Here is a 23,579-nt window from a genome sequence, read left to right as displayed (position 1 = left end):
TGAATCCTGATCAGATGTGGATCTACATTTTTGAACTATATTGTTTTAAATGAATTCATTAATTTAGGATTAGGATTTTTACTGTCTTGTATTTTTAATTCCTAATTCAGATGTGTGTTCCATATTTTATTTTATTGTACTTATGAGCACAAATGTAATTTTTTTTACATTCAATTTAAAAATCTTACAAAGATGTGATTGCAGAGTTTTTTTTTGTAAATTTTTCAATTCTTTTTTTTAATTTTGTGTGCAAAAAGAGCATTTTCTTTCAATTCCACGTAAGCGTGAACGCTGATTAAAGATGTGGAGCTACATTTTTTAAATAGATACCTTGTTTTATTTTTGTATTTTATGTATGCATTTTGTCACGATGAAAACGTGTCATTCCTGATCAAGATGTGTATTTTGTATTTCATTTGATTTTATTTATTTGCACAAAGAGAATTTTTAAAATTAAATTTAAGGATCTGATAAAGAAGTGAATCTGGGATGATTCGTTTTTTTGGGGGGGGGGGTTCCAAGAAGAGCATTTGTGAAAGTTGCATTGATGACATTTTTGTCAAATATAGGTTATTTATTAGTAAAGTGCGACTCCTGATCAAATATATACCGTATTGATACATCTTCTTTAATTCATCTGTTTATTGCAAAAAAGAGCAGTTTTTGTTTTTTAAACGTCAATCCAGGATTTTGTGTTTGAACTTTGAGTCGACACGTGCCGTGATGGAAGCCGCCACGGACTCATCGATGCATTTGCTTCTCCAAGTGTTCGCGAGCGACCTTCTCGGGAATGAAAGCTCCGTTTCAAACGATTCTTCCTCCACCTGTCATCTCTCCGCCGCGTCACCCACCTCGGCGTACAAATTGCACATGACAGCAGGAAGAAGACGAAGAAGAAGAAACGGCACCAGAGCGCTCATGACAAACTTGATGCCCTCACCTTGGTAGCTGTAAAGATCTCCCACGCTGTTCTGCCGCGTGATGTGCTGCCAGTAGGCGCTGCGTGGCAGGGAGATGGACTTGCTGAGGGTCTCGGAGGATCGCACCTGAAAGGAGACGGAGAAGGCTTCACGTGCGTGGCCTCGCTCGCTGCCGGGTGGCTCGTGCTCCGGCAGACGTGCGGAATACTGATGAGCGGAGCGGCGAGGTCACGCAGGCTAACGCAAAACAAAAAACAGTTTTGGAAATGTTCCCAAACGGTCCGAGTGCACGCCGTACGGCCGAGGCTCGTCCGACACTTGGCAGGACCGCGGGAATAAACAACACCGATGGCGCCGACGAGGAGCCGGAAGGAAAGGATGGGCGTCGCGGTCAAGGACGGACAGCGGGGTGCCGAGGGCTTAGCTAACAAAGCACTGGACACAACATTAGCTACACCTGCGCAATCCAATGCGGCGTCTATTTGTGTGTTTTCGGATGATTTAGGAGCTTACGTTCATGTCTATTGTCCCTCACGATGGAACTCCAGCTCAGCTCCCATCAAATCACGGGACCTTAGCTAACTTTACACGGCTTGGGCTGTCGTGTGGACGCTCACAATGAAATAGTCATCGTATAAAACATTTTTATTGAAACATCTTTGCTTCATAATTCACGACAAAGTCAATTGCCCTTGAATGAACGGAGTAGTCGCATACAATCTGAAATAATTATCCTGAAACTATTCCGTTATTTTTTTTTCATGACCTTTACGACCTCTTACATTTCAGCACAACCAATCAGATCATTGATCCCGCCCACCACCTCTTTGATGAGTGCTGCAGTATCAGGAGATAAATGGTCATTCAGTTAAAAAGTATTATTCCGTTATATTATTATTACTTTAAATAGTATTTAAAAATGCCATAAACGTGTTGGAAATGACATTTTTATGAACGAATGTCTCGCATTGAGCTGGCGTCGTATTTCTTTCATGGTAACAGCGGTGAAGTATTCTGCTGATGGCGTGGAATTGATCCATGGAAGGACTGATTGAGTGGAAACGGCAGTAAAAATGAGATTTCATTTTCCCCTTCGTTGCACTTTCCCGATGTTTTACTGCGCCTCACTTCTTTTTACACTTGCATGGCAATTCATATTGAAAAATGAGACGCATCAGCACGTTTGGTCGTTTTTGCAGTCATTTTTGATCACTTTTTTTTCCCGCGGCGGTTCACTTATTTTTACACTTTAAGGCTGACATGAGCACAGCGGAACGAATGACGAGAGTGTAGTGGTTGAGGACGTTGCCACCCACACACGCTCGCAGCCTTGCGGGCGTACCTGGGAGCTTTTCTCCATCTCCTCCATCATCCTCTCGTGCTGCTGGGCGATGGCCAGAGTGGCCGAGTGGACGCGCTGGTAGATCATCTCTCCTTCCCGCGTCTGGAACGTGAACAAGCCCTCGCCCGTGTCACACATCCTGCTCCGGGAACAAACACACGCACAGACACAACGGGAACGTAAACACACTCTGACGGCGCTCACGCTTGGCTGCACGCTGCGCGCACGTGAGGCGCATGCATGAGGGGCTGCACATGCAGGCGAAGGCCGTCATGAGAAGTTGAAACCTTGACGTTTGTCTGATGCTGCAATCACGCTAACACATGGAAGATATTAACTCTTTTCACTCCCACACATTTTTCAAAAGACAACCCCTTCAGTCGCGGCCATGTTTGACCATTTTGACTGAGCTTCCACGGAGCACAGAATATTGTGTTGCATGGCTACACAAACATGGAACGTACCAAAAGAAAGATTAGACTCCCGTCTTTCAGCAGGAAAAAAAACCTTGTTTCTACCGTTTTCCGTGCTTTGGTAATCAGCAGTAGAATATGGGAAAGTTTCAGGAAAATATCAGCTCCCAACTAGAAAAGGGAGAAAACCAGCTTTTTGTGAAAAGTTACACATTTCAAGCAGAACTTTCACTTTGACACGTTGTTTTGCTTTTGTGTCAGCTCAAGTATGTAAACACCATAACTACACCAACATAAACAACACAAAAGGGGTTGTTTTACATCAAAATAATTTATTTATAGATTTAACACCTTGAACGATTTACAATTTACATTTGGAGCTGCACTACCGTGTGTGTGTGCACGCGTGCGTGTGAGTGTGCATGCGTTAAAATGTCCCTACAATAATAGTAACCGTCTGCACGCTACGCTCCTCCACGCTCTCTCGCTTCCTCCTTCCTGTCATGTGTGATGTTTCCGTCCACACGATCCCTACCCGAGCTATTATCAAATGCACTTCTGCCACCTGGTGGCCGTTTTTTTATGGCTTGAAATTGCTCTGAAGTGAAATGCATTCGTGGGGAGTTGCGTCATCACCTCCTTTCGTCTCTCGTGCAGACGTACGGTATGAATACGTTGTCGGGACCGGGCGTTGGGGTTTCTAAAAACGTGTAACTCAGGCTTTGGTATTGAATGAGTTCAAAGGAAAACGCTTACGCACCTTCCGGACTCAAACGTGAACCAGGTAGAGTCTCGGCCGTATCGTCGGAGCGAGCTGAGGGGCCACATGACGAGTTTGAGGCGGGCGTTGTGGATGTCCCACAGGTAGATGTTCTCATGGGTGATCTGCATGGTGCATTCCCCGTAGATGTCCAGGTTCGGCGTGGGCATCAAGTACACGTTGAAGCGCTCTGCACAATGAACGACATGAAGATTACACACAAAGGGCACTAAAGAAGTATTTCTTGGTAATACCACACCTCAGATAGTCACTAGGTGCGTGGAATGACCTTGAGTATGCTACGTCATCCCACCAGGGGTTTCAGTAGGGACATTCTGACCACAGGACGGCAGAGCACACCTGGCATCTGTAAAGCTGGCGTTTACAGCGGGTGTTGCTTTATGCAGAGTGCACCATTCCAAACATTCGACCCAACATATTTAGAGAAAAAACCAAGCGGATTAGTGTCTTGGGGGGAGTGTGACATGGTGCCGTCGTCTAATTTGCATAATTGGAACTCGGTGCGCGCTTGTGTGGGCGAGAGAAACGGAGCGTTTTGTTTTGTGTCATAAGTAATGTGTGACGTTACCTCATGTTTTTAAACCTTACGCAACAACACAACAGGAAATGACTGATTTATCCATGGAACCTTTTACTAGTTGGAGCATCGGAAACTCTTGGACCTTCTAAAAATGGATTTTAACATGACGAGAGCCCTCTCCACATGAAGTAACACCCCTATATTCACCCTTACACTTCTGTAGCCAATATAGTAGACATGAATGAACCTTGTGTGACCGGTGTACAATGCTACTTATCATCACAATATATTTCTGAATGCTTTATATTTACATTCTACTTTCTTTAGCCATTTTATGCCTGAAAACTGCTTAATTTGGGCAGAAAATGCACACGTTCTGACTGACAGACATGATTCATTACTACATTTGGAAAAAAACGAAAATAGAGCGAAGCAGCGAAAGTCAAAGCGTGAAGTGGCGAGGGATTACTGTACATCTCATTTCTCACTATGTTTGCTGCTGTGAGTGCCCAGCATGCCTTGCGGGCACTTAAGTAACCGTTAAAGTTACTTGTTGGTTGTTATCGCTTGGTTGTTGATGTACAGTACTGTCATATTTGGGAAAAAATGATCAAAGCTATCATTTATAAAGCTGCATTTATGCAAATAAACACCCCACCCAGTACTCTCTGCAGTTGAGTAAATCAAAAGTAAGCCCTGGTCCAATGCATGAGAAAATAGGGTACAGTGGTATGATTGCTAACCTTCCCGCTCAGCTCCTCCTCTTCAGCCGAGTGGATTCTTTATAGGAATAGATTTTATTTTTGGAAAGTATGCTAATGAACTTTCTTGCCAAGAATGAGATGAGACGCAAGATCAATAACAGCAGATTGGAAAACAGCGAGCCCCGCGCACGCTGTTGATGGAAACAGAAAGAAAGAAAGAAACAAGACGCCTGCTTCTCAAGGGCCGCCCACTATCCGAACACAATCATTCCATGCTTGAAAACCTTGAACTGCCACATGAGGGCGACCCGGATACAGTATGCCCCCCCCCTCTGCAGCGATGACACGAGTACGCATCAATGATGAAACACACCCGAGCCGAATCGAACGCACAAAAACGCCAACCGCAGTTTGCACAATACACGTTCTTATTCACGGGGAAAAAACCCCTGCTTGTGTTTACCGTTAATAAAAATATCAACCCTACAGTAAAGATAAACCTCTTTTGGGACGCGGCTTTATTTGGATCCTCTAAAGCGCCTGCATGGCAGACAAAAGGATTACGACAGAAAAGATGAGTGATGGATTATTTGTTGCTATCTCGCCGTGTCAGTGAGACACGTGGAGCTGCCTTTCATTCGATTATGAGTCCACATTTCACCTGAAGCATAACATGCCCACCTATTTATTTCATTTATTTTATTTATATATACAGAGATTTCTAATATCTTACACAATCATTACAAATACATATACAATGTGCTTTAAATCCTTGGAGTGCCTTCCATTATGCCAAATTAAATTATTAAAACATGTATAATTAAAATACATTAAGTACAATTAATTAAATGTAATTCATTAAATATCCATTTTATTAATTAATTATTTTATCAAATCACCTTATATCACGCTAAATTCAATGGTCTAATAAAGTTCCTATTAAATCAGGGGTCTCAAACTCAGTTTACCCGGGGGCCACTGGAGGTAGAGTCTGGGTGAGGCTGGGCCTCATCAAGTATCGGGAGTAAGGCTCACGATAACGATAACATCTATAACGATATCGGGTATGCTGCAGGAAACACGTCTAATTTTGGTTATTATCAAGAAAACCATGGAAGTTGCTGGATATCAGCTCCTAAATGAAACTTTAATTTAAGAGCTGATATCCAGCAACTTCCATGGTGAGCATCATCGGCTTCATTTAGACCTTGCGGGCCGCATTTACAGTAGTCCTTCCTGTCAAGTCGCGGGCCGCAAAATGTGACTTAGCGAGCCGCAAATGGCCCGCGGGCCACGAGTTTGACACCACTGTATTAAATAATACATTAAAATAAATAAATCAAATCAAATGATGTATTTTATAATGAAATAAAGCAATAAACTATTAAAGTCACATAAAATGTACTTTCAGAAATGTAATTATATTATATCCATATTATACAAGTTTTTTAAAAATCCTTTAAAATTAAATAAAACATCTAAAAAATGACAAACACAAAATAAGATTAAAAATAAATAACAAATGAAATAAAAATATTCACTGATCTGTTTAAACCTCGAAAAGAAGCCGTTTTAGCTTGTAAGCTTTTTAAGGCTCCTCCTCTCGTCCCTGATTGGCCGAATAGAACGAGACCCGACTGAATAGACAGCCTCCCCAAACGTCTGACTGGCATCGCTGACGCATGAAAGGTCAATTTTATTTGATGATAATTGATCGCTTTTGCATGAGTTCCCTTCCTGTGTGTCCCGACTTGGGCCAGAGCCGTGCATCTCCTCCCTCCTGCACCCCTTGGAACTGTCTGAGGAGGCGGGGGCTTCTCAGTGCTCCAAATGGGTTCTCACTAATTACAGCCAATGACTCCAAAATAATCCACGTGTCTGCAGCGGATAGAAAATAGCCATGTCATAGAGCGGGAGTATTTTTAGGCTTCTCTGATCTAATGATGGCCTCTGACTGCTTTGCGGGGGGGGGGGGTTTACTAATTGAAAAACGACTGCAGGCCCTTCCTTGCCTCTTGACTTGCAAAGTTCTGCATCTTTCGTGGTTTAGTTATTGATTTGTCATCAATAATATTGCTCAGATTTTCAATTACGCCTTTTTTTTTCTTTTTTTTTTTACGACTGCCTGTTGCCTTTCCCTTTATCAACTACAGAGCGAATGAGCTGCGTTCTATTTCCTGTGAGCGGGGAGCACATTTATTTCACATGGCTTTAAGAGCCATAATCTCATCCATCTCTGTGACAAGCTTCATTACGAGGGAAGCCAGTGATGCACAGCACTTCGCATTAGGGCCTGGAACACAGCCCCCCCAGCACAGCCTCTGACCTGTGCACCCACACTACTCGTACACACACACACTCACACACACAGCTTTCCCACAGCAACCACTTCTGAAGTTGGAGCTGCTAATGTAAAAGACTTCAGATCAGGTATTGACAAAAAAAAGTGTTCTTATTAGCCGGGCTTAATTGGACATTGGCAGCTCACGCTGCTCCACAAAGCCACAGCATTAATGCCCCGAGACGTGGCTGCGGGCCGAGCGAGAGAAGATTGACCGAGAATGGCCGTTTGTGTTAGCGCCGACTAATTGGGCACTCACCGTTCTGCTCCCGCTGCACCCCCGCTGCTAACAGGTCGGGCTCGCCCAGGCTGATGTCGTTGAGACGGCTGCCCAGGCACTCCACGTTCAGCAGCTTGCACCATTCCTCAGCATCCAGCTCTGCACACGCAGCATTATAATAGTTAGAATAGCATCCAGTCCATTCATCACAGTTTGGCAAAGATAAACTGCAATGTAACAATCCTTGATGGTCCATTCATTGTTATTTTTTAAATATTGCTTTAAAAGGGATGTCAGAATCATCCCCTGACACTTTCTTGGCTTCCCTCTATCACGGTTTTTCCAAAATATATTCATAAATTATGCTGTTTCGTGGTGGAATACGGCCTACAGTATTACTAGTCAAACAATAGGTGATTATATGTAGTATTGTACACTGGTCACTAGGTGTCAGTAACGTTACTGTAATGTTGGATGTTTTCTGGTGCTCCCCTAGCACCAGAAAACATTTCCAGCAACACACACAAGCACGAGTCTATATTATATGTCTAATATGTCTTATTATGTCTACTGTACTGGGTAATAGGAGTGTGACTATAGGGGTGTTGTTTCATGTCTGGAGGGGCTCTAATAATGTTAAAAACTATATTTAGAAGGTTTTCTGTGCACTAACTATGAAAACGCGTCTTCTGGTTGCAGCCAAGTACTGCACTTCATTTAGCTTCCATTTCTTGAAGACACAAATACAGTAAAACCTTGAAATAACTCGTAGGAAAACACGAAGGCAGAGTCCCCTCGCTGCTGCCTCATAGCCATCTTTGTCAACAATCAAAAAGAATCGATTCGGTTAGAGTAGGTTTCAGGTTTTGTCTGACCTTCGGGGACGGATTACTTGAAGCTAACCGAGGTTTCACTGGACAGTCAAACCTCGATTTTCAAACCGCCCCAGTTTTCGATGAAAATGTTCTCCCAAATTTGGCCTTGGTTCTCCTATGCTGTCGCTTATCGTACAGAATTGTGGGTAGCAAATTGTTGTGTGCTCGTTTATTCAGCCGTCTTGGATCCTAACATCCTGGCGAAGAAATATGCATGTAAAATGTGGATCATTCTTTAGAAAATGTACCTTTTGGTCGTATTTTGGGTGTCTAGAACAGATTCATTGGAATGGCCTTACTCCCTATGGGAAAAATTGCGTCGATTTTCGTACGTTTCACTTTTTGACAGCTAATTAGGAATGAAAAATATCAATATTCAATGCTAGTTTATCGAAACACGCGTGAATTGTGGGATGAATTTCATAATAAAACGCTGCATGCATTAAGCGCAAGGTGCAAACAATATGACATTGTATGTTTAAAGGGGAAGGGGGTTTAAATGACAGCCAGCAAGTTTTTCCCCTTCCACCTTGCTCAATACTTTCCAAGTTCCCAGGCTGGTTGAGCCACTTGCCCTGCAGTCCCAAACTAGTGAATCATCTATTCAAGCAATCAATATGCCATTTCCCATACTGAATCAAGTCTTTAGCTTGTTAATTAGGAAGGAAATGCAAACAGGAGACTACAGGCTATTTGAACAAAGATGCAGAAACACTACAGGAAGTGAAAAAGGAACAAAATATGCATGAATCCGTTCCAGAAGGTCCGACTCAAACCCGAAGGTACTGTAACCGAATCAGTTAGAGAAGTAATGCAAATCCAATGAATCCGTTCTGGACACAGAGCACTTTTAATATCGAAGAATGGTCGAAATGCATATAAAAGACGAATGAAAGGGTAACGTCACAAACATGCAATGTCACCTTTACCTTGATTGAAGACCTTTGTTGACAAAGCGCAGCGAGAGAGGACACCTTATTGAATTCAGTAGTGTTTCTCACCTTCTTTAGCATCTTTGTTTGGCTCCATTGTGGGATATTTTGCAGCCGTGATCAATAAGAAAATCAGAGACTTGTGGAGTAACTGTGTAGAAATCCAACACTATTCTCTTTTTGGACTGATTATTTTCATTTGAAGTAGAGACTAATTGGACTAATTAATAAAATGGGGAAGTATCTGTGGCTTTTTTGTTTGGGAATATCATTTTTCCTTCCCGGTGAGTCAGAAAAGATAATGTTTTCTTTCTCGAAGACTTCCAATTGTCTCTCGCCAGCTTCTGGTGAGAGCCACCGATGTATGAAATGAGGCAAAAGCAGGAGTTGTTTATCTTCGCCGAGCTTCTTAACTCCAACCCCCGTGGGATTGTGGGATGCGTAGCCACGGCCAGTGATGTGCACACAAACACATATGGAATGCAGAAACACCGCCATGCTTCTGCATCTATTCATCAAAGGACATGATGCGTTTGTGGGGCTATGTCAGCGCCGGTATCTTCAATTTCATTCATGCCGCGCTCGCTCGTATTACGTCTTTCCAGCGGGACGTATCTGCGCAGCTTAGCAGGGTGAGCGGATGGTCTGTCGGTGCCCGAAGCGCTTCGTTCACAGACATCAAGAGAGCACAACTACGTTTACACACAGGAGGAAGCTACTTAATGCCTCCCCCGATTCTTTCAGAGTTACTACGGCCTGTAAGTGCCTCTAAACTCCTGCACTTTGAAAGCCCGAGTGGAAAAGCAGCTAAGCAAACATCCCACCATCACAGAGGAAGCGTCTCAGGCTTATGTGTGAGGAAAATACAGTGGGAGGCAAATTCTGTGTGGGAATGCAAAACAAAGGCTAGAGAGAATATGTGCAAAATAGTCACAAAAAAGTTGTTTTTTTTTCTATCGGCAGGTTTTGTTTTAACAATGTTTTCGGAATAAGTGTCTCGGGACATCATCCTATCTAGTCTTTCTGGCTCTAACATGTACAGTACTGCCTTTGACTGCCATGTTGTTTAGTCCTACAGGTAGATGGCAAACATGGACATGGGGATGGCATTTGAATATATTTCCTTCATTGATCATTAGTTTAGATCGGCCGAAAATACCAAAGGTCGCATGGTTTATCCAAGATGTTTCATGCAATCGTACAGTATTTTGTACTTCCTTGTTTAATTAGCAGAAAAAAACATAACAAATGCAGAGGAACCTGAGGCTCGAACGTTGCAGTTTTCATATGATTGGGTTTTCGACCAACATTTTGGCCAAGATTTCACCTCAGTTCTCCTACACTGTTTTGATTATGGTACAGTATTGCACGAAACACAGTGTTGTATTAGTACAGTCGTCCCTCGCTACATTGCGGTTCGAACATCGCACCCTCACTCTACCGCGGGTTTTTCCAAAAATTAATTAATTAATTAATTAATTAATAATAATAAATGTTATATGAAGTGTGGTATCTGCAACGTTGTGTGCGCTTTTAAGAGGCGAGGCCCGGGAAGTGACGTGTGTGACGTCAGCTGAGAGTTGCTGAGTGTTAGCATGGTTAGCTGTGTGGAGAGTGCCAGTGACTGGCATGAGTTGTGGCTGACAGCAGCTCCTGTGTGAATGTTGACTGCATATGCGTGTTCTCTGTGCCATCGCAGTAGTATTCTAGTACACTGGCCACTCGGTGTCAGGAACGTTACATTGAGACATTAGCCACCAAGTATGCTAACATGTAAGTCTATGTAATGTCTTATTTATGACTAAGACATCTTATTTTCTATTATTATAAAAACTATATTGTGTAATACAAATATAAAAGTGACTATCGGAGTGTTATTTCATGTCTCGAGGGCTCTAATAAAGTTTACAACTGTATTTAGCAGGTTGTAAACAGGTTTTCTATACTTGAACTACGAAAAGATACCATTTATAAATGAGGAATCCCACTTTGCAGAAATTCACTTATCACGGTCGTGTCTGGAAGCAATTAATCGCAAAACAAAATTAAAAACAAGGGATGCTCTTCCTGATTTCTGTCTGCATGTTAAGGCAGCAAACGAGAGTGGCCTGAATCAATTGTGCCATCCTCTGATTGCTGCATAGCAAAGCAAAGTCTGCAGCGAGTACAAAGTCCAGATGATCGACACAATTGTAACAGTAAAAAAAAAACAGTACAAACCCTTTTCATGCCTGTCACTAGTTCTCGTCACTTTTCTTCCATCTCTATAGTGCAAATCACAGAAATTGTGACGTTGAATATTTTTTGAAATATAAAACTTTAAAAGGCACTCACCAGATTCGCAGGCAAAGGTCTTGGACGTGTCGTCACAGAAGATAATGGCCACGGCGTGCTTCTTGCTCTCTCTCGGCATCCTGCTAATGTTCTTGATATTATGGAGCTCAGTGATCTAAGGAGGACAGAATTGGCGGCAGCACATTAACTCGGATGAACGCAGTCAACGGCGGCAATGAGACTTAATTGACCCTCTCGTGCTGCTTTGCTGGAAGTGCAATTGAAGTTTAGAGGCTTCTGCACATAAATAATGGTTGACTAAAATAAAAAAGGTCTCTTTAGAGTCAGAGGAGATTGCTAAAGATTAAATAATTGTAGGATAATACAAACAAAGCTATTGAAGAGTGAATGTAATGGCCACACTACTGCATAGTGTACTATTACTCACTGTAACCCCCCCCCAAGACTATCTGTATCCCCTCCAGTTCATAAATAAAGGCAATCAAAGGCATCCAAATCCCTTCAGCAGGAGATGGATGGTGAATAGAAACAAAAGAAAAAGATGACATTTAATTGAATATCACCCGCATTTACAGCCTATTTTGCTCTACATGTTGACTCAGCCTGGCAGATAAGGCCTATTACATTATTGTAGCCCATTGTGTGCGGGGCCTTTGCCAAGAAAGGCTGGGGATGAATTAGCTGGGCTCCATGCCTGCAATGTAAGGCTGCGCAGGTTAAAAGCCTGGACACAACATATGCACGCCGCACTTCCTTTTTCGGATATTATAAATGCTTTCTCAGAGAGATTGCGAGGGAATACAAAATGTGAAAAGATGTGACTGCTGTGGTCTTATCGCCTTCAAGATTGGATCAAAAGGTTTTATGCGTGCGTAGATAGTGTGCGTGTGTCCTCAGGTAAGCAGAGCATCAACAGAGGGAATTTCTGAGCCGTGAATTCCAGCATCCATCCATTCGTGTGTGTGTGTGTGTGTGTGTGTGTGTGTGTGTGTGTGTGTGTGTGAGCTGCGTATGAAAGGCAAAGACTTGGTTGCATTCCCAGCCTCAGGCACTGAAAAAGGGGGAATCGTTTGAGATGAGTTCCATTTCACATTCCAACTGTCTCGATTTTTGGGTTTTTTTTGCATTGAAAGGTGTTGACTTTAATCCCATATTAACACAAATATGCTGAGCTTGCTATACTTCCATTGTTTTTAATTCCTTTCACTTTTAGTTGCATAAAAACAAAGACCCAAAAGCATCTTTTCGGAGAGAGAGAGAGAGAGGGAGAGTATGGAGATGGGTTGAGAAAATGGTAAAGAAAGCCAATCCTCTTTGTGTTGATTGTGTAAATCGGCCACCAGTGCAGCCTATTTCCTCCCAAATCACAGCAGCGTTGAATCAAGCCCTCAGACGGGACCTTTCTTGATCTTTGTGGCCATGCATTACCAGGTGCACTGGTGCATGCGCGCAACCATCGCTCACTTCGGCGGCTTGTAAGAGAAGCCACATGTGAGTGCGTGGAGGTTTGTTGCCACACAGGACGCCCGCCCCCCTTCAATATGATGCAGTGGGCACCCATACCCCTTTTGCACCAACTTTGGTGTCGGCTGCAAACTGACGCTACACTTGCGCTGCCACTCATGCCGCTCGATCTTTAGACTCATTTTTCTAATAGTTATTTCATTTTGAATACAACTCAAGGGCCATAACATAAAATGTCACCTGCACCACAACAAATGTCAATAATATGAATAACTTAGCCTGCTTGCTTTAGAAGCACATTACAATATAAACATAAGCATCTCTATTTCTACATTAGTCAGAGTCTGGACTGGCCTACTACCTAAATCAGTGGTATTCAACTGAAATCCAAATACAGTAATCCCTTGTTTATGCCACTTAATCAGCTCCACACCTGACCATGATAAGTGAATTTCCACGAAGCAGGATTCCTTGTTTTTATATGGGATAGTTTCGTAGTTAGAGCATAGAAAACCTGTTTAGGACCTTCGTAATACACTTTTAAACATTGAAATAACACCCCTATTGTCACCTTTACATTCCTATTAGCCAATATAGTACACATCATAAGAGAAAATAAGACTTAATATCGACTCACATGTTAGCATTCCTTGTTGTTCTTTGAAATCCCTGTTGTGGACGGTACTTCCTGCGGCGACCAGCGTCGAGTACATATGTATATACATATACATATATATACATATGTATACACATACATATCACAACGTCCTTTAACATGTCTTCTGAATGCCTTAAATTCATATTTTAGCTCATTTTGCCATTTTTGTGTTTGAAAATGCTTAATTTAGCAAAAAAAATATAATAATAATAATAGGTCATGTTCAGCCGGAAACAGCAATGATTTGAAGCGCAAAGTGGTGAGGGATTACTGTGTTTCCAGATACAGAAAATTTGGTCAAGCTTTGCCCGTGACGTCTGTGGCATAACCGTGTTAAGGCTGAGCCTGACCGGACGCAGGAAGTGAGCCCCAAGGGCAGAGTTGTTGCTAATAAAGAAACTTTTTTGAACGCACACGTAGACACAGCTTACAACAACTTTCACATGTCTTGCTGTCCTTTCTTTCCGTAGCTATCACTCGTTTCTCTCTTGTTTCTTCGGTATTTCCCACTCATGCTTCCAACGGACAGATTTGATTGGATGGTCAACAGTAAAACGACAAAAAAAAATTGCTGTGACTCATTTTCATGGTTAATTACGTGGACTGAGTCGACTAACTACCCTAGAGCGGTTTCATTTTCCATCGTCCTGGGTAGGAACCAGATATCAAGTCACTGTGCCTTGAGCATAACTCAAATCGGCTTTTTTTCTTAATTTTTGTCAAGCTGCTGCTGCTCCACTGAAGTCTGAAAATTCTGGCTTCAGGTTCCAATAATGTAAGCTCAACTGTTGACTTTGAATGCCATTCAATCAGCGACAAAAATGTCTTTATAAAAATCAAAGAAAGATACACAATTTTTTTATAGGACGTATAAAGTGTGTGCTAGCAAAGCACTGCTTGTACACGAGTGCCATCAAGTATCCTCGGGAGATAAGAGATAAAAATGATTTTGTGAGATTACCTTGTGAAAGCTCCTGAAGTAGGCAGCTTTCTCATCAGGATACTTCTCCAAGCGTCGCGGTCCTTTACTGGACGCCTTCTTGAACACCAGCCAACATCTTCGGAAGATCTGCCAACAGAGAAGGTTTCCAGTTAACTACCTGAAATAAAAGTCCGGACGGTGTAAATCGTTTGTATCCAAAGCGTATGGAGACTGTAGGTTAGTTCACGGGTTGTCACTTGGAGAAATATTGGATTGGGAGCAAATTTTGTGCAAAGCTCTCGTCTGTGCACAGGGGAAGAGTCGTTAACCACAAGCGGTATAATTCAGTCCAATAAACCCTTGGAAGTCAGGTGGATTATGGGTGCTGTGCATGTAATACTTAGTTTTAACTGTCTATCTAGAGTCATACATTTCCATTTGTTTAGTTTTCAATACACTTTTTTTAAACAACAAAAATATACTTCAGCAAATTCTCTTAAGTGGAACAGCGACCATATTCTCATTTTTCATAGTTTGGCTTGTCCTGCGACTTACAGTCAGATGTGACTTATATATCATTTTATATATTAAACATGCGCTGCCTTTAAGTTAAAGTGGGTTAGTCGTTGTTCTTTGGCGACACCTAGCGACCACAGTAATTCATTCAGTTGAGCTTGTGACTCATTTTGGCACACAAACTGAACGACACAGAGCATACCGGACGCTTTTTTGTGACGGAATCCTTTCTAATACACTTCTGCCTTGGAGGTTATGTGTCTGTAAGTAATGTGCAACTGTAATTATTGTATACTGTGGATTGAGAAATGTGGTATTTTAGAGGGCAGTGTTGTTTAATTAAGACACTAATTATGTCTAGCTTGGAGATTGTAGCTGCTGAGTCAGCCACTGGCTAACTAAATACACACATTGTATTTTAATTAATTTGCGAATACAAAAATCAAGTTTTGGTGGTAAAATATGGTTGTTTTATGTTGTATGTTGTTTTATGTTGTTTCTGCGAACCAGGATGCCACCAGGTGTCTTGTGCAAGAACATTCTGACTTTTCAGCTGAAAATTTAGTTATTTCAGATTCTGCAGCCTTAGTGTGTCTCCTTGTTGGTGTAAACATTGCCCACTCCCACAGGCTTTGTCTTGTTCTCTTGTGAATTTTATGTTATTCGCATTTGACCGGTGTGACTTATGCTCCGGCGTGACTTACAGTCCAGGAAATACGGTAATTAAATGAAAATAAATAACATAATGCAGTTTATACAGTGGTGTTAGTTTCTGACCAGTTACTTACATTCATGTCTTCCCTTGAAAATGAGTGACAGAATATTTTTGAATTTCATACATCCATGAAGGTCATATAAAATTTGAATGGCCGGGAGAGTTATTTATGTTTTATTTGCAAATATATTTTGGTGGCAGGAAAATATTATTAAAAAATAATGATTCGTTTATTAATTTAACTCCCATATTAGGGCCTCATCGATAATTGATGAATATTAAAAACAAGACATTTCTGAAATATAGACGTAAGATATGCTCTACTACATCAAGCAGGCATTTAAACAGCATTTTGCACACACACACTGTCACCCTGAGCCTGCCTGCCGATTACTGTACATCGTATTGATCACTGGATCAGTCTGTCTCATCCACCTGCTCAAGATGACACAAATTCTGAGTGCAGGGTTTATTTGGCTTCAAGGTCAAATGTACAGCAAAACACAAGCTACAAAGCAAACACACAATCCTCATCATTCACAAAGTTGTATAAAAGATAAATGCAATAACGCAATATACCGACAACACCTAATATGTTTATAGTAGTTAATTTATTGGCTGCAATTTTCTTGACTGACGTGTTACACCAAATCAACAGCTTCGTAGATACACACGTCTTGCCGATGGTTAATTAAGAATATCCATGCATTATTCACTGAGAGCATGTCAAAAGACACCCAATTGATCAAAACAAAACCAAAAATATTCACATGAAGATTAATTTAGTTCTTTCCTGCCAAACTCTCCGACACGGGCTGCAATTAATGATTATTTTCTTAGTTGATTAATCTGGAGCTTGATGTTTCGATGAACCAAGTAATCGGTTAGGCCCTAGACGGACTAGATCAATATGAACCAAACACAACCAGTTAGTGGTTTGGTCCGCAACATACCAGAAAAGAGGCAAAAATGTGCATCACTGTTTTCCAAACTCAAAGCTGATGTGTGTGAAGATCTTGTTTTGCCTAAAACACAAAGATAACAGATCTTCTTTCATGGATGACCAAGGCAGTTCAAAAATATTCACATTCAAGAGGATGAAATCAGAGGATGTTTAAATTCTTAAATCAAAAAAACATTAATCGAATATCAAAATAGTTGTCAGTTAATTGTATGATCGATTAATCATCGATTCATTGTTGCAACCTTACAAAAAGTTTGTGGAAATCAGAATTTTTGGATGGTTGGCACTCAAATGCAATGAAAAAACACCCTCTTATGTAGTTCAGTCGTAAAGTTATTGATTATTATGCCTATCTGTAGTAGTAGATACATAGATATTGATCTCACTACGGTCCAACATTGCGTTGGGAGGAAAAACTCAATTATGACGAATGGATTGCAGTTTAATCACATCTTGATGCTGTTGAGGCAAAATGGAGTGCACTAGTTGGCTGCTATTTATAAAAAACAACTAATCAATTGTGAATTTTTATTTTCCGCATAGCGGATTGAATCAAAGGCCCATCCAGTGAAGAGACAGAATTGTACAAATAATAATACTAACCGCTTTCCTTGTGGTCGTTGTGCAAAAAGCAAATACAGACAGAAATAGATAGAAAGATAGATAGAGAGAGCGATGGCAAATAGATTGTAGTTTTCTATGTCTAAGAACACGATCCTTCTATTTCCTGGTGGAGACAGCTGCTATCACTCTGTTAGATGTATGATTGCCTCGGGTCTTGCGGTTGTGTTGGGGAACAATGGACGCTCAATTAATTTGTTTACTCTGCTGCATAGCAGTGGAACGGTTTGGCACGCACCTCGGTTTTAAAGTCACGATTCGTTTCATTTTCAGTTCAGTGAAGGAACAAAATGCAAAACATAAAACTGCTTATATTTTGTGTTTAACGATTATAAATAAAAATAAAAGGTGCACTGTATTCGGGCACACGCTCCGAGCAGCCGGTGTGATGCCACGGAGGTCTCTGGCCACAGACGTCACGGGCAAAGCTTGACCAAATTTTCTTTTGCACCTTTCAAACGCCGTAGTGTTGGCGTTTCAGGTGGCTGATAAGGTTGTTTGTCTGCTCGATGGTTTTTTCCCTCTCATTGTGGAGCATTTGGTACAATGTCCTTCCTCTTAAAGGGAATATTTGTTTACAAGTGAGCTCAGGGGAAGTTACGACAGGCCGTTAACATCACAGGCAGGAGAAAAAAGGAGCACTTGATTTTCTCACCCACACAGTATGGGTAATCTCACCTAATTGGATTTTTTTTTTTTAAATGATCGGTTATCTGAGCTATTTTTAATGTTATCGGTATGACGTCATAATTCCCTGATATCAGCCTGGTAATTATCAATCTGATAGTTATCGTACCCTCTTAATAAAGCCTGTATTGTAACGTCTACCTGGACGTTGTAAGGATGACAAGGAGGTGGTCTTTTCTGATATGTTGCAGACCAAACCACTAACTGTGTTTGGTTCATACTGAATTGATTTGATCCATCTGGGGCCTAACCGATTATTGCAACCCAAATTGTACATTTCCTGTCCCTCACTTGAGATGTGTCATGTGTGGGAAATTGGTGCATAGCTCATTCCCCAAAAAAATCATCATACGAATACCCCAACTTCTGCAGTACTTCATAAAAGGCCTGCTAAGTTGAACTTGGCACTTCAGTGGTAATTGACTGGAGTGGATCCCTGGGTCGTTATCGGTCCGCCTTGATGGGCCTCCATTCTAGTTAAGCCCAGGCCCATTATCAATAGAAAACAACACACACACACACAACAACCAGTCTAATGCACTGTGTACATTTTGTCGATAAAATGCTTTAAAAACGCAAGGAGACAAAAGAGCTTTAAAGTCTTCATTCCAACTGAACTCGCACAAAAACAAAGTAGCGCAGCTTCTACCGGAACCCGAGAAGATCCATTCTGACAATGAACAATAACACATCTGTGACTTTTAAGCAGTAAATGCAATCCTCCATTGCCGCCTCGTGGGAGCTCCAGTCAGAGGAGCCCTGCATGCCGCACAAAGTAATTCACCCTAGGAGTGCTGAGATTAAGTAATTATACCGGCACAAAAGGAAGCTCAATAAGATAGCTTGCGCATAATAGGAACTAGGGGGTATGAATGGAGAGGGTTTAATTTTGCCTGTTCGACAGTTGTCACTGCTTTGTCAAGGCAGGCCTATTCTCAGGCTGCTTGTAGGTCTTATTCAGACACTCTTACACTGATTGTAATTACAGAGACATAAATGAGGCTCTGCCGGTTTGATGTGACTCATTTAAGGCCAGTACATTGTGGAGGGCATGGCTTGGCGCTGAAAGCCAACTCTCCAGCTCCAGAGCACACACACTCGCACAAATAGTAAAAACAAAGTAATGATAAAGAGTACAGCGATGCTCAAAATAAAATGTGCCCGGTCTATAATTTGAGCTGTGCTCTGCTGCCCTACCTCCACCCCTCTTGCGTAACCATGCGGTCAATCAGCCAAAGAAGGCATGACTCACGACTCAGCGTTGACAAAAAACATCTCCAAATGTCTACAAAGTTCTACTACTATGAAGAAACTATCACATGTGTTCATTTTTACATATGACAGTATGCCTTTATTTGTGAACGCTAACTCTTGTACTCCTGAATCGCTGCGCACAAAAGGGTAAAAATTCGGCAGAACATACACTCTTACTGTGTTGACTGTGCTGTTATTTTTCACACATGGTGGGGCTGTTAAAAACCTTAGAAGCCTGATTGACTTTCTCACACACCTCTACAAAACTTCCACTGTAACTTTCGGGTGTTTAGACGAATCACTAAAAAATTTGGTGTGCACATTTAGAGGACAGACAAGCACATGTCTGTCACATCTGAGCAAGACTGGTGGAAAAACATGACCACGATCAATCAAATGTTGTGCATGGTGCATGTACCAGGGCGGGATTTAGCAGCCAATCTCCTATAAATCATTGACCATTTGTCTAATGATTTTAAAACTTTGACAATATCTCTATTACATGTATGCTAGCATGTCTTCCAAAGCATTTGGAGCACAACCATATTTGTCAGTTTTCATACAGATTGGTTTTCGTAGGATTCAGTTTTCGACGAAAATTATGGTCTTGGTTTTCAATCACTGTCTCGATCATCGTACGGCCAAACAGTGCCCAAACAAAACATCCACACATTGGTGATGCAGTTTCTGTGAATAATGGATAGTTGTTCTTTTAGAGTTGGGACACTATAGATATTTTCCAGCCAGGAAATCCTTTAATCATCTTAATTATGTGTGTGTGTGATTTATTTGATGATAGAACACACACACAATGACGAACAAGTCTGTTTCTGTCGCCTTTCTTCCTCCTAATAGTCATTCTGCACCCTGCGTTGATGAGGCGCGTTGATGAGTATTTTTGAGTGTTCTGGCTCCATAATAATAATAAGTGTCAAAACTTTCATAAAAAATGTGGGAAACACGATTACTAGTAAGAAGGTAGCATGCATTACAATGGGACTGTCATGTAAAGGCTCCTAGTTAACACAGGTTGCAGGGGGAAGGGTTTAAGGGAGACACATAACAGAAAGTAAGCCAGGCCAGTGTGTGTACTGATGATTGGACCTTCCGCTGAAGTTCCCAGTTGAAGTGAACATGTATAAAGCTCAAACCATCCACTCCTTCAATGTAATTTTTTAACGGATTAGAGTGAAACACTGTCCGCCATGTTCACCAACAAGAGTCTTCAATAAAAGTTCATATTTCCAGGTGTCTGGAATTGGTTTTACATTATTTCCTATAGAAAAAATAGGAAATGAAAAGGAAATGGCTGCCCTACGCAGCTCATTAAAGGAGAGGTCTTTGCTGTCCGCTGGAGGTTAAAGGGCCCTGAGAGTCGACCTAAATCTGCAGCTGAAGTTTCCCCCCGAGATTACAACAACTTTTCTCCGACCAGACATCGTGCTCTGGTCCACTGCTACAAAGTCTGTGATCATGGCTGAACTGAAAGTCCCATGGGAAGAGGGGATGGAGGCTGCCTTCGAGAGGAATCAGAATCAGCCTTTACTTGCCACTTATACAGATGTACAAGCGGAATCGTGCAATCATCCGTCCATAGATATACAACGTACTATACAATAAGACAGGGGGTAGAGAGGACAGGATGACTGGGCAATGGAGGAGGGAGAGGAAAGGGAACAACAGGAGGAGACGGGGGGGAAAAATTCCAAACTAAGCTCCTATGAGAAGTACAGTGTGGGACTGTCAAAAAACCTCAGCATACGTATATAGGCACAGATAAGCACACTTTTACACAATGAACACAAGACTTGCACCAGGGGAGAGGGCAAAGGGGAGTGGAGGTGATACCAGCACGGCCAGCAGCCAGCCACAGCTAATGCAGCCATTACCAGTGCGAGCTGTGGTCCTCGTTTTGGCAACGGTGGCGAAGGCATTAGATGAGGGAAGGGGTGTGTGTGCGAATACGCATGTGAATGTCCTTAGATGCATGAGTGTGTAGGCCCGAAGTAGTTCCCCCGACAGGTGCCCGATGTTGGAGCCTTGGTTCGCAGGGTGTCATTGCGATAACACAGCAGTTGCCATGGAGACGTCCGTGAATGAGCCCGTGACAGAGACAACAAACAACAGGTGTTCGTGAAGAAGACGGGTCAGAAGACAGAACGTCCCGCTGCAGCAATCTTTCTGGGGAAATTGTTGTCGAGCCGCGCCCTTGGATAGGCCGAGGGGGGAGGCCGAAATGCAGATTAAGTAGATTGTTTGGGTTAGTGCGACTAGCCGCATTCCAATAGACCTGGCTACTCTATTTGTCCATTCTGGTCTCTCAATCAATCCATCTGCCTTTGCAAAGTCGAAAGCTTCTCTAAGATGTTTTCCTTGTTGTGATTCACAGTCACAGCCTGAGTGCTAATGGCTTTACCCACCATATCAATCATGATGGGCGGCTGTTGGGGCACGATGAACTGCTGCTTGCGTCTTACGAATTCTGGGTTACACCAGGGCAGTGCATAATCCGAACAGCACCAGACCTGTTATCGTGGTTCCCAATAGGTAGACATCTTTGATGTCCTCCACAGAAAGGAGAATCGGCAGGCACGTGACCTTCCACTTCCTCCAACTGTCCATCATGTACCCGGTGGTGACCGTTCCGCCAGGGCAAACAGGTTCCCCGGAACCCGAGGTTCTCGTCAAAAAGATAGTCAATTGCGTGGAGAGACCAGTTGACCAATTCCATGATTTAGATTTAGAGAGAAATGCAGAGCGAGGCTCTTAAAAATATGAGACAGGACTAAAACAAGACAAAGCAGGGAAGACAAGGGAGATAACAGAGAGGAGAGGGGAAAGATGCGACCGCCTTTGTTGAGAGCCAGCAGAGAGAAGCGAGGGAAGAAAGGGGAGAAATATGCAGAGCTCTAAGATGCGTGCACACAATCCGGTTGGAGATCTTACATCTGCCCAGTGGAAGTCCACTGGAACCTCCACCCAACGGTTCCTGAAAACTCTGGGCATTTGAAGCCCCCAACTGACAAAGGTCCAGAAGACCTAGCAGATGAGGCAGAGCAATGCAGCTTTTGACGATGGCTTCAACAAAATGATAAGACTTGGGTTAGGGAAGGGTCCTAGTACCGGCTTCTATACAACCTAGAGATGTCCTTGGATTAAAGGAGAGAAACATCTGTGAAGGGTGGCTCCTGGCTGTTGACCCTGCAGTCGGCGTAATGGCACGGGTGGAGATACCTTGCAGGTGGTCACACCTGTGCTCATAACTTTCCTATGGAAAAAATTGCTTCTGTTCACGTATGTTTTGGTTTTTGTCTGACCTCATGGAACAGATTGACAAAAACCAAGGGTCCACTGTACCAAGACATGTATCAAGGTATCAAGTTGTTAGTGGAATGGTACAAGCATCTAAAGATGTATGCACTGTCCAGAATCTTTCTATTTTGGACTTTTGGACATTTTTTTTCCCAGATGAAAAATCTAGTGTAGCTTGTGTATGGGTTGACGTTTTTCTTGTGCCTCATGATCATTATCTCTAGTTTCACCTGGTGGTTTGTGCCATACCCTTCTGTATGGGCAAAGCAGTTCTTACCATTCCCTTATGTCTCCCCCAGCTGTCTCTTGTTCAAGTCAGCATGAATTTCTGGTCAGTCCTTGCCTGTTCCTTCTTGCTAGATGTCATGCTGTCATGTTGCAAGTCTCATTTTAGTCTTCTGAGTTTTTCATTTGCAATCTCCACTGACTGTTTGAAACTTTGTTTTGTTTTACTTGCCCTCATTATCAGGCCAACACAAGGCGTCCAATTTCATGGCAAAACTAACCTGGAGTCCAGTTTGTTTATCCAGGACACCAAACAAATCTGAATGAATTCCACTCTGAGCAATCAGAGTTCCACTAAGTCCATTCCGTGCTTATTTTGAGATGAGATAAAAGATGTGTGGCATTGGCAGTTGCACACTTACCAAATAAACATGAACTTTACTTTTCCTTTTCATCTTATTCGTAGGTCCCAGTCCCAAAATCTGATTAATGGGTGGGAGCCGTGTCCTTAAAATTCTCACAGAAATACTGGTGAAATGCAGTCCCTGGCAGGCTACTTTAGCAATGCGGTCCAATAGATCTGATGCTTATTTCAGTCAACAGCAAAAATCAGGGGGTCATAATCAGCAGGTCAAAACGATCAAAAATAATGAGCAGATTTACATTCTGAGCGATGGGATGTACCCACACAACAGTGGAATACAAATTGGGTCATTAAAATTTAACACTTAATTAACACAATCTTAGAATGATTTATTAACCAAATGTTTTTTTTTCTACACTTGAGTTTAATGAGTTTCCTTGGTGTATGTGTGTGTATATAATCCATACATAAGAACCCAGACTTAAAACTGATTGTTTTTTTTTTAAAACTGTAGATGGTAACAAAGTCATTTCA

General features: G+C 42.1%; 1 protein-coding gene across 1 annotated transcript in view; it reads right to left on the bottom strand.

The window, feature by feature from the left end:
• dok6 (docking protein 6) overlaps positions 1–23,579 on the bottom strand; it is a 57,894-nt gene that overhangs the window by 3,636 nt on the left and 30,679 nt on the right. Inside the window, exons 2-7 of the mRNA XM_054765835.1 lie at positions 14,427–14,534; positions 11,383–11,497; positions 7,281–7,400; positions 3,436–3,625; positions 2,263–2,401; positions 941–1,046 (exon numbers count right to left, since the gene is read on the bottom strand). Coding sequence (XP_054621810.1) covers positions 941–1,046; positions 2,263–2,401; positions 3,436–3,625; positions 7,281–7,400; positions 11,383–11,497; positions 14,427–14,534 — 778 coding nt within the window. The remainder of the gene's footprint in view (positions 1–940; positions 1,047–2,262; positions 2,402–3,435; positions 3,626–7,280; positions 7,401–11,382; positions 11,498–14,426; positions 14,535–23,579) is intronic.

The sequence above is a fragment of the Dunckerocampus dactyliophorus genome, chromosome 21 (assembly GCF_027744805.1).
Source record: "Dunckerocampus dactyliophorus isolate RoL2022-P2 chromosome 21, RoL_Ddac_1.1, whole genome shotgun sequence".
Classification (NCBI taxonomy): Eukaryota; Metazoa; Chordata; class Actinopteri; order Syngnathiformes; family Syngnathidae; genus Dunckerocampus; species Dunckerocampus dactyliophorus.
Note: the sequence above shows the minus strand (reverse complement) of the source record. Positions and strands in the feature narration are given on the sequence as shown.